Consider the following 11,899-nt stretch of genomic DNA (forward strand, 5'->3'; position numbering starts at 1 on the left):
GTGGCCACGGCGTGTGCGTGCGCGGCGTCTGCCAGTGCCACGAGGACTTCACGGCCGAGGACTGCAGCGAGCAGCGCTGTCCCGGCGACTGCAGCGGCCATGGCTTCTGCGACACCGGCGAGTGTTACTGCGAGTTGGGCTTCACCGGTCCGGACTGTTCCCAGGGTGAGAGCGGAGAGTGTCCTTGCCGTCACTTTTCCTTCCACCCAAGGTCTCCCTGAACTTTTAAACACCAGTTACACATTGACCTGCCCAGGGAGGGGTCGCAACCTTTAGTTAACAACAGAATGCTCTAGAAAGTTCGTTAAAGCGAACTGCTGGGTGGTGTTGCCCGCCTGTAATTCCAGCACTGTAGGAGGCGGCCTCCTATGAAAGTTTGATCTCAGCCTGGGCAGCTCGGAAACCGAGTTGGACCCTGTTTAAAACAAAACAAAACAAAACAAAACAAAACAACAAAAAAAACGCTGTGTGTAGCTTAGAGAGAAGGCTCGGAATTTAATCCCCTTACGGCAGAATGAACAAACCACAAAACAACAGATTGCCGTTCCCCTGCCGCCTCAGGTCAGGATTCGGCAAGTCTAGCATGGGGCTTGAGAATTCGCATTTCTACAGGGTCCTGGGTGATGCAGATGCTGGTTGGGGCTTGAGCTTTGAGGACCCCGAGTCTCACTGGTGATCTAATGACCAGGAGTGTGGGGCAGGGACAGGGAGTCTGTATTGCCTCCTAGCCAGATCTTAACTTCCTGTGTGTGTGTGGCACCCTCTGAGCCTCCCATCACCGTGCTAGGCATGCAGCACTAGTGGCTGCTCATTGGCAGGGATTTCTGTCCCTCAGTTCTTGCCCTCTCTCACTTGTCCTGTTCTGCACCAGTCATCCCCCCTCAGGGCCTACAGCTGCTGAAGAGCACCGAAAATTCCCTGCTGGTGGGCTGGGAGCCCACCAGTGATGTGGACCACTACCTCCTCAGCTATTATCCCATGGGCAAGGAGCGCTCTGTCAAGCAGATCCAGGTGCCCAAGGAGCAGCACACCCATGAGATTCAGGGATTGCTGCCTGGAACCAAGTACATAGTCACCCTGCGCAACGTGAAGAAAGACATTCACAGCAGCCCACAGCACCTGGTTGCCACCACAGGTGAGGAAGCAACTAGATGCCTCTGATCTTTCAGGAAGGGCCCTGTGCTAAATGTTTTCTCCTGCTCTCCCCGCAGATACAGTACTGTTCTGTTGGCCAGGCCATTGCTCTAATTTTGGGTTGGAAAACTAGAGCTGCTGCAGCCTAGATTATGGAGAAGAGTTCCAGTCCTCTCCCTGCTGCTCCCTAATTATTGGGTCCTCAAAGCCAGTAATGGCAGCCTGCCCAAGCGGGGTACAGAAGGTCCCTGTGTCCCCAAGATGAGTAAAGTCTGATTGCTCTGCACCTGGCCCTAGCAACACCAACAGCCAAATAATTCACTTATATCCTTGTCTTCTCCTTTGGTCTCCAAGGATATTTAGCAAGTTTATATTCAGAGAGGTTTGAAGCTGCCTGTGTCAGTTAGATCCACCTCAGCAGGGAAGAGGGTATAAATGGGTTGGTTTAAGGAAGGGGCTATCTACAGAGGTGTGGGTAGGGTTTGGATAATGTGACCTTGTAGGTCTAGCATCAGTGGGATCCATCCCGTCCTGAATGGGGCAATAAATGGGTGTTAATAATTGGACCCAGAAAAAGCTGTAGGAAAGTATAGGTGCATTTGGTAGAGGTTTGCAGGCTTTCCATTTTGTTCCTGGAAGGAGAAAGTGAAGATCAGTCACCTTTCTCCTGCACTCTGATCTGCTGGTAACCTCCAACAGCTGAACTCAGAGGCTGGAGGGCAAAGGCCTTGGGTGACTTAATTCCTAGAGATCATACCTGAAAACAGTAGGACCGAGGACTGGTAGAGGCTGGCTTGGAAGGACATAGTGTCCATCTAGTATCACCAGTATGTTTGGAAGGAGGAGCCTCACTGCCTAGGTAACTCAGTTGTTTTAGTCAGTTTCTCCATCATTGGACACAGTAGCCAACACCCCTAACTTGAAGGATGAGAAGTTTAGTTCATTCATGTATTTGGAGGATTTGGTCCATACTAGGTTGGTGCCCAGACAGAAACGTCATGGTGGAAGGGTGTGGTGGAGCGATGCTGCTTAGTTCATGCTTGTAGGAAAATAGAAGAGAGAAGCAGTGCCAGAGAGCAAGGAAGAGGGACCAGACATGGACCCAAGGCCACACCTCCATTCCCCACTCAGTCACACCCAGAAGTGGGCTCCATCAATCCCCTGGGTGGGTTCAGAAGCGAACCAAGTGTATGCTTCACCCTGACTTCCACACCAATGCAATGGGTTTGCCTCTTGGTTAATGCAAAGTCAGGAAACAACCAAGGGATAAAATAGTGGAGAGAGGCTTTTATTACTTGTAGCAAGTAAGGAGAGGCCTGAAGGTAAAAGCTCTAAAAGCAGTGTTCTCTTTTGAACAAAGAAAGCAAGGAGCTTTTATTGAGATTCGTGTAGGAAATATTCCTTATCACATGTAGAAATGGACTCATTTCTGAGCATGCTCAGTTTGGGGTCATACATTTCATGCTTAAAAAAAAAAAAAACGGCAGACTTGAATACCTCTGTGTGGAGAATTTAGTATTACAATGAAAAAAAAAAGAGTGTGAATTGGCCATTTTGTTTGGTTCCTTGTCCATCTCTCAAGGCTTTAACAACTGTAAAGGCAATTAATAGTCTGTTTGTTTGTTTGTTTTACTTCACAGTCTTAAAGGGCAGCAGTTTTCCCCTTCTAAGTACTAGAGGTTGCCCTAACAGTGTCTGCCTAGCAGCTATACTTTTTTAGAAATTCTTGTTTCTTTATGAAAGTTCTTAAAGTAGCCTAACTCTTTACTCAGTGCATCTTTACTGAGTACCTGCCATATGCCAGGCACAGTTCTAGGTGCTAACAAAAAATTCACTGCCTCCATCCTACCCTAAAATTCTGGGGAAAGGCCGGGGAGGATGGAACTTCGGCATGCATGTCTTTGCAGAAACATCAGGCTGCATGTCCTATTTTTGGTGGCAGGAATAGGAAGGAGTGAGGATTTACAGTGTTGGAAAAAGCCGTGAGCCAGAGACTTGGCAGCCTGAGGGCATGGTTTGTGCCGGCTGTGTCAGTGCTGCAGCCCTAGACACACCCCTGTAGTTGAACAAGTCGGGTTGATTGTTTTAGCATGGCAGATGCACACTGTGGAAAACTGTGGGGGCATCCCAGGAAGAGGGTGCAAGAATGCACTGATGATAGAATTTGGGTTGGGTCTGCGAATCTGGGGGAGGATTTAAGGAAGCAGGGATTTGCTTTGAATCACGTGCTATCAAGAAGTGGGGGTCAGGGCCGGGGATTTAGTTCAGTGGTTCAGCTGCCTGCTTTGCAAGCACAAGGACTGGAGTTCATTCCCCAGTACCCCCCCAAAAAAGAAGTGGGGGTCATTCTGGGGTTGGTATCTTAGTGAATCTCATTTAGAGGCAGGTTGACACTTTAATTGGAAAGAAGGGGCTGTCATTCCCATTAGTCAGGAGCGGGGATGACTGGCCATTAGTAGGAACGATAGCCATGTTTTTCTTTGTCTGTGTCCTGCCATGATCACAGAAGAGGCTTGTTTTGTACAGAGTGGCCTTGTCTGATGCCGATGCTGAAGTGGTTGATATCCAGGGGGAAAACACCAAGCTGCGAAAGCCAGGCCAGCTTCTGGCCAGCAGGGGCTGCTTTGCTCCTCCCTTCCTTTTTGTTTGTATCTGTGTCTGCCGACAGGACAGCATCCAGCCTCCCAGGGAAAGACAGGGACATGTGTTCGGAAACGCTTAGCGGCCCCTCTGGGACTTGTGAAATCCTGCTACTGTGGAGTTTGTCTTTCGTCTAATCTGATGCAGGTTAAACTCATTCCTTTTTGTGCTCCCCAGGGAAGCTCAGACTGAGCAGTACTTATCCCTGTCATGATCTTGAACGTGCTCATTAAATCCCTGTGTTTTCATTTGTGAATCCTTTCCAGTTCTCTTAAGTCATGTGGGACTCTTTTCCCACCCTCCAGTCACCTTCATTACGTCCCTCTTCACTTGCCCCTCAGGGAATTCCATCTTAAAGGAAACCTGAAAATGGAATGGAGAAGGAGAGTTCACAGGCAGGAGCTGACAGGGAGAGGAAAGGTGCCGTGAGGATCTTTATCCTTCACGGGAAATTAGGGCCACTTGGAGCTAAGGGGCCTTGAGGTCAGTGAGTTCACACTCTGCCTGATGGACTCCTTGACAAGTGGTCAGCCAGCGTGGGCAGAAATGCTTGCAGGCAGTTAAGATGGAGATGGAACAGCAGACGGGACAGGCCTGGGAATCAAGGGGACTTGAGTCTTCCCTGCTCCACATTTCAAGGCCAAGCTCCATCATACAGCTGTTAGAGTTTGAAGTGCTCTTCATAGATCCCAGATTGGGCTGGGGATTTAGCTCCGTGGCATCACGCCTGCCTCACAAGCACAAGGTCCTGAGTTCGATCCCCAGTACCAGGAAAAAAAACTAAAACAAATTCCAGGACTGTCCTTCCCAAAGTTCTCCCCTAGAGCCACAGCAGCAGCCCATTTCTTTATATTAATTATTGATTTCATGTTTTTTCCAAGTGGAAGGGCAAACATGTAGCCCTAAGTGTTTTACTATGAGTATGAATGTGTGATAATTCTTCTTATTTGTAGGACAGATAGATGGGCAATCCTGAGTTTGTCCTGAGGATAGGGACTTAGTAGCTAAAGGACAGGCATTAGTTAGAGCATTTTGAGCCCTGGCTGGGTGGTATGGATGGTCAGCCTGATGGCTAAGGGTCAGGCTTGGCCAGAGTCAGCTGGGCCAGGAAGGGTTGCGTGGCATTTGTTGATATAGAAGCGGGATAGAGGTTTTCCCAGAGCACAGTTTTTTTCCACGAGAAATCTGAACACAACAGCTAATTGCTACTTGGGTGGCCCTAAGAGCGCCCAGCAGTTCCATGTCTGGGGCTGCAGCCAGTTCTCGGTGGGTCAGGGAGGGAGCCACCTCGGTAGTTGATGATCTGTTTTATACCTTTGAGACCTCTGCTCCTTACTTGCTCTTGCCCTCTCTGACCCCTTCTCTAGATCTTGCTGTGGTTGGCACTGCCTGGGTGACAGAAGAGACCGAGAACTCCCTCGATGTGGAGTGGGAGAATCCCCCAACTGAGGTGGACTACTACAAGCTGCGGTATGGCCCTTTGACGGGGCACGAGGTGGCTGAGGTCACTGTACCCAGGAGCCGTGAACCCAAGAGCCACTATGGCATCACTGGTAAGAGCCAGCAAAGCGGGTGCGAAATGGTGCTGCAGATGCTGAAGTGGGCACAGTGTGCACAGAGGGTTTTGGGACCTTCGGAATCACACTCAAGCCCTGCCCTTGAAGCTGCCACATGGGCCTGTTTTGGAGCCCTGCAGGCTCTGTTCCGGCATCCCAGAGCTGGACTGCCAGAGCACCTTGTTAACAGAGCGCACTTCTGAAGTGTCCTCCTAGGAGGCCTGGAGTGGCAACTCTGACTGAGCTAATTCTGCTGAGAGATGGAAGTCAGGAAGTGGAGACAGACGCAAGGGTGGGTCAAGTTTTACAGCACTTGAAATTATGCAGTTTTCAGTTTTTCTTTAAGGAAAGTTATACACCAGCACAAGTACCTGGTTAGGCATAGCACTTTGCAAGAAGTCCATGAAACTGAGGGCTCTGAGGCTTATTTGCCACACATTAAATCCTCTTTGAATCCTTGTCCTGCCATCTACTTCCCTGGTTCCTTCTTGAGAGAACCTCTCTTGGGGTTCTTGATGTTTATGGAGTGGATGAGAGGGAGCCCCCAAACACTGCTGTTTGCTGCTTTTAACCACTGGAGTCTGAATACTGTGCCATAAGGAAGAACCATTCAAGTAGCTTCTACAGAGAAGTAAGAGGAAAAAGAAAATGGGGAAACATCTAGGCTAATTATTACAATGACAAGGCAAAGAACTGTAAAGAGAAGATGATTTGGGGAGCAGGAAAACATTGGGACTATAAATAAAACTGAAAAGTAAGTTCTAGATGCCCACGCTCCACCACCCTCACCTCATCTGTTCTGCTCATCCCCCAATGACAAGCCCCCTTGGTAGAGCCTCACATCCCACTGATCCCGAGAGGGGAGCCCCTCATGTACCCCTCACAAGAGAAATCCAGCGGAAGAGCAGTACTGTGAGTAGGTCCAGGACCGGTCCTCACATCCAGCACTGCCTGCTTGTTTCCAGGTCTGCATCCTGGGACTGACTATAAGATCACAGTTGTGCCCGTTAGAGGAGACCTGGAGGGCAAGCCGATTCTCCTGAATGGCAGGACAGGTAAGCTCTTTGGAAGCCCTGTGAATGTTTACTTACGTTTTTATTCTCATGTGTTTTTTGGATGACTCCTTTCTGTATAAAAGTTCTGAGATTTACATGTAGAGAGATTCTATTCCTTTATGTATGGACGTCTATTTTGGGGATGGGGAGAGGCAAATTTCTCCTATTTCAAATTTTTCTTACCATAGAAAATCTCCCCCAGAATCTTGGTGTCAAGGGAAAATATGATTTCTGACTTCTTTTTTGTTTAAATTTAGTTGTTTCAATTACTGGGTTTAAGGTGTTTATTAACTTGGGCCTGGGTGCATAGCTTTGTATAAGGAGAATTTCTCTAATTTTTTTTCCTTGATGCACTGTGTTTTTCCTGATATCCACACTTGGATGGTCTGCTTTGAAACATAAAAAGATATTTAAGGCTGACTTGGGAGTGATAGTTTAGGTAGTATTTATATATTGAGAAAATAGATAATGACAGTGTTATAAATCATAATTTGTAATTTATTAATCATAGCAGAATTTGAAAATGTTGTAGACCTGTAGACAAGACATCTATGTAACTTAATTTTCCAACATTACTGGAGCCCATATTGAATTGTGAGTCTCCTGTAATGACTCTGCTCCTGCCCACCCCAGGCTGGGAACCTGTGGTCTAGAATGTTAGGAAAATCGATAAAGGATAATCCTGGGAGAAATGAAGGGATCTTGGAATTTTGAGTCTTGCTTGAAATGAGTTTTAGTTCTTTTCCATTCAGTTCTGGAAGTAGGTGGTACAGGTGGTGAGAATCAGGGAGAGAAAGTGCCAGGGTTGAGTTCAGTATTTCACCTACTTAACAGGCTGAATGTCTGGAGTGTGGAAGTTATAGTTGGGTACTTTTGAAGGATAAGATGTAATGTAATTTATAAACTAGACAATATAGATTGTGTGTCCTGTGACTAGTGGACTAATGAAAAGTTTCAGAGAGTTGGAAAATGGCGAATACTTCCTTGCTTCCCGTGGTTTTCTCTGTAGCTGTGAACTGAGAGTTTACTGTGTACCAGGCATCATACTCCCTAAGTAAGCACTTTTCATGAATTATCTCATTTAGTAATTCTCCATCAGACACCAACTGGATGCCCTACAATTCAGTGCCGTTCCCTTCGGTTCAGTTCAACCCAACTCAGTTCAGTGCTGACACTGTCTACAAGAGAGGTTGAAGGCTGGGTCCCAAAGAGGCCTCTCCCTTTGGAGCCAGTCACATCCCAGGTTACGACCTGGATTTCTGACCATCCAACAATGAATTTGTTGTTGAGAGTCAGTAAACAGGACTCCCTCCTTCGGCTCAGTTAATCTACCGGAGCAGCTCACAGAACTTAGCGAAAGGCTTTACTTACACTAACTCATGAGGATATTCCCGGGGATAAGTTGAAAAGGTGTGGGAGAAAGGTCATGGGCCTTCTGTGTCTCTCTGAGCCCACCACTCTCCAGGCATTTGCACATCTTCAGCAGCCAGGAAGCTCTGGGAACCCTGTCCTTTGGGTTTTCAGGGCCTCATTTCTGGGATAATTAATTGAATCATTGGCCACTAAGGAGTAAACCTTCAGTCCTCCTCACCACCCTCTTTAAAGGCTGAAGGGTGAGGCTGAAGTTCCAAATTTCTAATCACATGGCTTGTTCCCTTTATAATAGCTGCTCTGCTGAAGGTACCCAGGAGCCCTGAGCCATTAGTCAGCTCTTTGGTGTACACAAAAAAGACACTAATCATGTTGAAAGTTATAAAGGTTTCAGGAGATATGTCCCAGGAAATAGGGACAAAGACCAAATGTGCATTTCATAGTTTGCAGTATCATACTTCTCTTCCTTGTCCTTTATAGCCAGTTAATTTTCATACTGTTTACTCCTTAACTGAAAAAAGTCTGAGACTTCATGCCTTAGGAAAACGTCTAACTCTACGTGGCCTCAGTGGGCCTATCCACAGTGGGCCAATCCAACTGAGATCTTTGTTATTCTCACTACTTCCTAACAGGAAGCTTTCCTGTAGCCAGCTTGTAGTTGGAGTTTTCTAGCACAGAAAGCCTATCTGTACCTTGTGCACCTGTCTGTGTTACTTAAGCCTAGAAAACCTTCTGTTATTATCTCTACCTATCAATTAATTCAGCAGATATTTATTGCCAGATACAGTTGAACAAAAGAGACACAGTCTCTTTAGAAACTAACAAAGATGATACATCGTAGTGCCCGCCTTTCAGGATTCACAGCAGAAAATCACTGATCCTTCTAGGCTGTGCTCAAACCTCAGCTTCTCCACTGAAGCCTCTGTGGCCACATTAAATGTCAGCAGTCTTTGTCTCTGAGTTCCTAGAACATTTAATTGCACATGGCCTTGAATTGCTGGCTAACCTTTCAAGTATATTTCCCAACTAGAATATTGGTGCCCAAGAAGTGTTTTCATTGCCAATTATATCCCAAAGCAGGCTGGGTATTTTACTGGATTACAAATAAATCTGTGTGATGTATTCTATTAACATAGAAAACGAAACTGTAATTTCTCAGGGCAGGAAATACTTTCAAACCTGGCTAGGCTGTTAATTAATTTAATGGGGAAAATTATCCATTTCTTGCAAACATTTTGTATCTCAAAAGATAAAAAGAGACACTGGGAATTTAAGGATAGCGTAAGGACGTGCAGGGAGGAAAGGTCACAGCTCAGGTATTTTCTAATTTAAAAAGTCATCCCTGGAGTTTGTTAAACCAAATCTCCTGAGACTAAGAGTTTAATGAGCAATTGTAGCTGTTCGCCAAGGTCCAGATCCTTGGACAAGGTCCTACAATCATCAGCCACAAAGTCAGGTAGCAGCTGGAGCTCTTTCTGCAGGACCCAGAGCTAAGAGTAATTCTTTAAATTTTTGGGAAAAAAGCATATGTAGTTTACTTTGAACCTATACTGACTATAGGTAAGAAGGACGGGATTGTGCGAAGCTGGGCAGAGCTTTGGAATGGGAGGGAGGGCCATAGGAAGGAGTACTTGTTGCTTCTCGATTGGTTGGGGTTTGCACTTCATAAGTTTATGAGAAAACCGCACGGTGGCCCTGCTCAGTGATGGGACCTAAGTCAAGGTTTCAATATCTATATTTATACATATGAAAAAATCTTATTGTGAGTTCCAGCCACCCACCACTGTTAACTGATTAACTTCCTGTGTCCCCTCACCTTTGTAACTAAATTAAGTTTATTTCAGATCTCAGAATTTTTCTCCTATGATACTAATATTACAGAAGGGACAGGGTTGACGAAGTTCTCACCCTGTTAACACACTCATAGTGCACACAGCACCTTCCAGCAAGTCATAGCTTCAGAAGTGGCTCAGCCTTAAGGGCGGCGAGCTTCAGAGAAGTCCCCAGATTTCCCACCCACTCTAACAGCCACAGTTCATAACCAGTGACAAGAAAGGCAGATCGCTAGCTATGTCCTCAGTTTCTCCATCTAGAGAATGAAAATCCCACACTCTCCCTCTCTCTCCTAAAAATAACCTCTAGAGCAATGATGGTGAACCTCTTAGGGACCAGGTGGCCACCCTGTACCCCAAACCCACTTATTTATCACAAAGTGCCAACACTGCAATTAAACCTTAATACTGAGGTTTTAGTTTAGATAGTGAGTATGAAATAATTGCTTTGTTATGATTGCACAAGTCCTCAAGCACAGCAGAACCTGTGGCCTAACACATTCACTTGTCAACAGTTTTCCCAGAACTTTTCCCCTTAGGCTATGCTGTCTTAGTTACTTTCTCATTACTAGGACAAAATACTCAACACCCAAAGTTAAAGGAGGAAAAGTTTATTTTAGCTGACAGTTTGTAGAAATTTCAGTTCATAGCTGGCTCCAAGGCATGGTGGCATGGCAGAGGGCATTGCAGAAGAGAGAGTTCATGGCACGGCAATGGAAAGCAAAAAGAGAGAAGGATCAAAGGAGGATCAAAGGAGGAGGGAGGAGGGAGGAAGATTTAGACCAAGCCCCCAGTGACCCACTCCCTCCAATCAGGCTTTACCTCTCCCAACATCACATTTAGCTTTAAACTCATCAGTGGACTAATTCACTGGTAAGTATCATACAACAGCCAGGATCCAAATGCCTCCCCAACGCACCTATGAGTGCATGAGACTTTGGGGGGACATTAGGTATAAACCAGACATATGCTCTGAAACAGAAATTTTACTTCTCTCTCTTTTTCACTTTGAACTGATTTCCAAACAATGTTCCATTTGAAATGGCCTAGTCTTTAATCCTTTCTTTACCAAACCCCTCCTTGTTCCAAGATGAGCTCCAGTCAACACTAGAACTCCTGTCTCTCACACACCTACTGTGGCCACCCAACACGAATATCAGAGGCTGACAGAAACGATCTTTATCATTTGAGTGACCATTGTATTCTAGCGGCCTTCTGTATATTGTGAAGCTTCATAAATATTATCTGTGGTCCTTATAATAGTCTTTTGAGTATTATTTCATTTTACAGATAAGAAAATGGAAGCCTACAAAGTTTAAGAGACTCAGGGTGAACTAGGAATAGCTGAGCTGCCACTTCAACTGAAATTCACTTGAGACCACAGTTGCTAATCTTTCCAAAAGAAGAGTTAGAGTAGAGAGGAAGAAGGTTTGATCTCTCTAAGTACGTTCTCTACAAATGATGCCTTTTGCATAATTTTGTTGCCACCATGGAAAGACTGTCATGGATATCTGTATAAACAAACCGATGGAAGGCACTGTGGTACCGTAGTATAAGGCATCTTTTCCATGAACTCATCTTCAACTCAGTAGGATATAACCTATCCTCTCATCATTGGCCCCATGCTCCTCTCTTGATAGGTTTTACATTGTGGTTGTGCCGTTTTCTACTTCCCACTGGGCGATTGAGAGGTAGCCACTGTGAATGCAGGAACTGGTTACTAATGCCAGTGGCTGTGTGTTGGAGTGTGGCTATGTGCTGTTGAGCATTACAGTGTAAGCCAAAGACAGCCATTCCTCACCCAACTCCATAGTGAATCTTGCATAAAGTGGAACAGACTTTCTTCGTGAAAACAGAGCTTCTTCTCGTTACACATTCATGTTTTACAATTTCAATCTCTGAGTTGGGGCTCACCTTTCTTCTAACTAACATATGTACCCAAAGGTAAATCACCTATCAAGTCTTGCAAGTTTTATTTGTTTTTTTGTTTGTTTGTTTGTTTTTCGGTTTTTTTGAGACAGGTTCTCACTAGGTAGTTGAGACTGACTTGGAACTCACTATGTAGCTCAGGCTGGTCTTGAGCTTGCAGCGATCCTCCTGCCTCAGCCTCCCAAGTACTGGTGTTACAGGAATGCGCCACCATGCCCGGTGACTCTTGAAAGTTTTAAAATCTGGGTGTGGTGGCACACACCTGTAATCCAATCACTTTGGGAGGCTGAGGCAGGAGGATCACAAATTTGAGGACAGCCTGGGCTACTTAATGACTTAATGAGACCCTGTCTCAAAAAAAAAAAAAAAAAAAAAAAAAAAA

At 45.7% G+C, this 11,899-nt stretch overlaps 1 protein-coding gene across 1 annotated transcript in view; it reads left to right on the forward strand.

The window, feature by feature from the left end:
* The window catches only part of Tnn (tenascin N), a 65,185-nt gene that overhangs the window by 6,535 nt on the left and 46,751 nt on the right, over window positions 1-11,899 (forward strand). The window contains exons 4-7 of the mRNA XM_010630296.3: window positions 1-165; window positions 872-1,135; window positions 5,142-5,327; window positions 6,296-6,385. Of these exons, the coding sequence (XP_010628598.1) occupies window positions 1-165; window positions 872-1,135; window positions 5,142-5,327; window positions 6,296-6,385 (705 nt within the window). The remainder of the gene's footprint in view (window positions 166-871; window positions 1,136-5,141; window positions 5,328-6,295; window positions 6,386-11,899) is intronic.

This window comes from Fukomys damarensis, unplaced genomic scaffold (assembly GCF_012274545.1).
Source record: "Fukomys damarensis isolate Sample0158 unplaced genomic scaffold, DMR_v1.0_HiC HiC_scaffold_11, whole genome shotgun sequence".
Classification (NCBI taxonomy): Eukaryota; Metazoa; Chordata; class Mammalia; order Rodentia; family Bathyergidae; genus Fukomys; species Fukomys damarensis.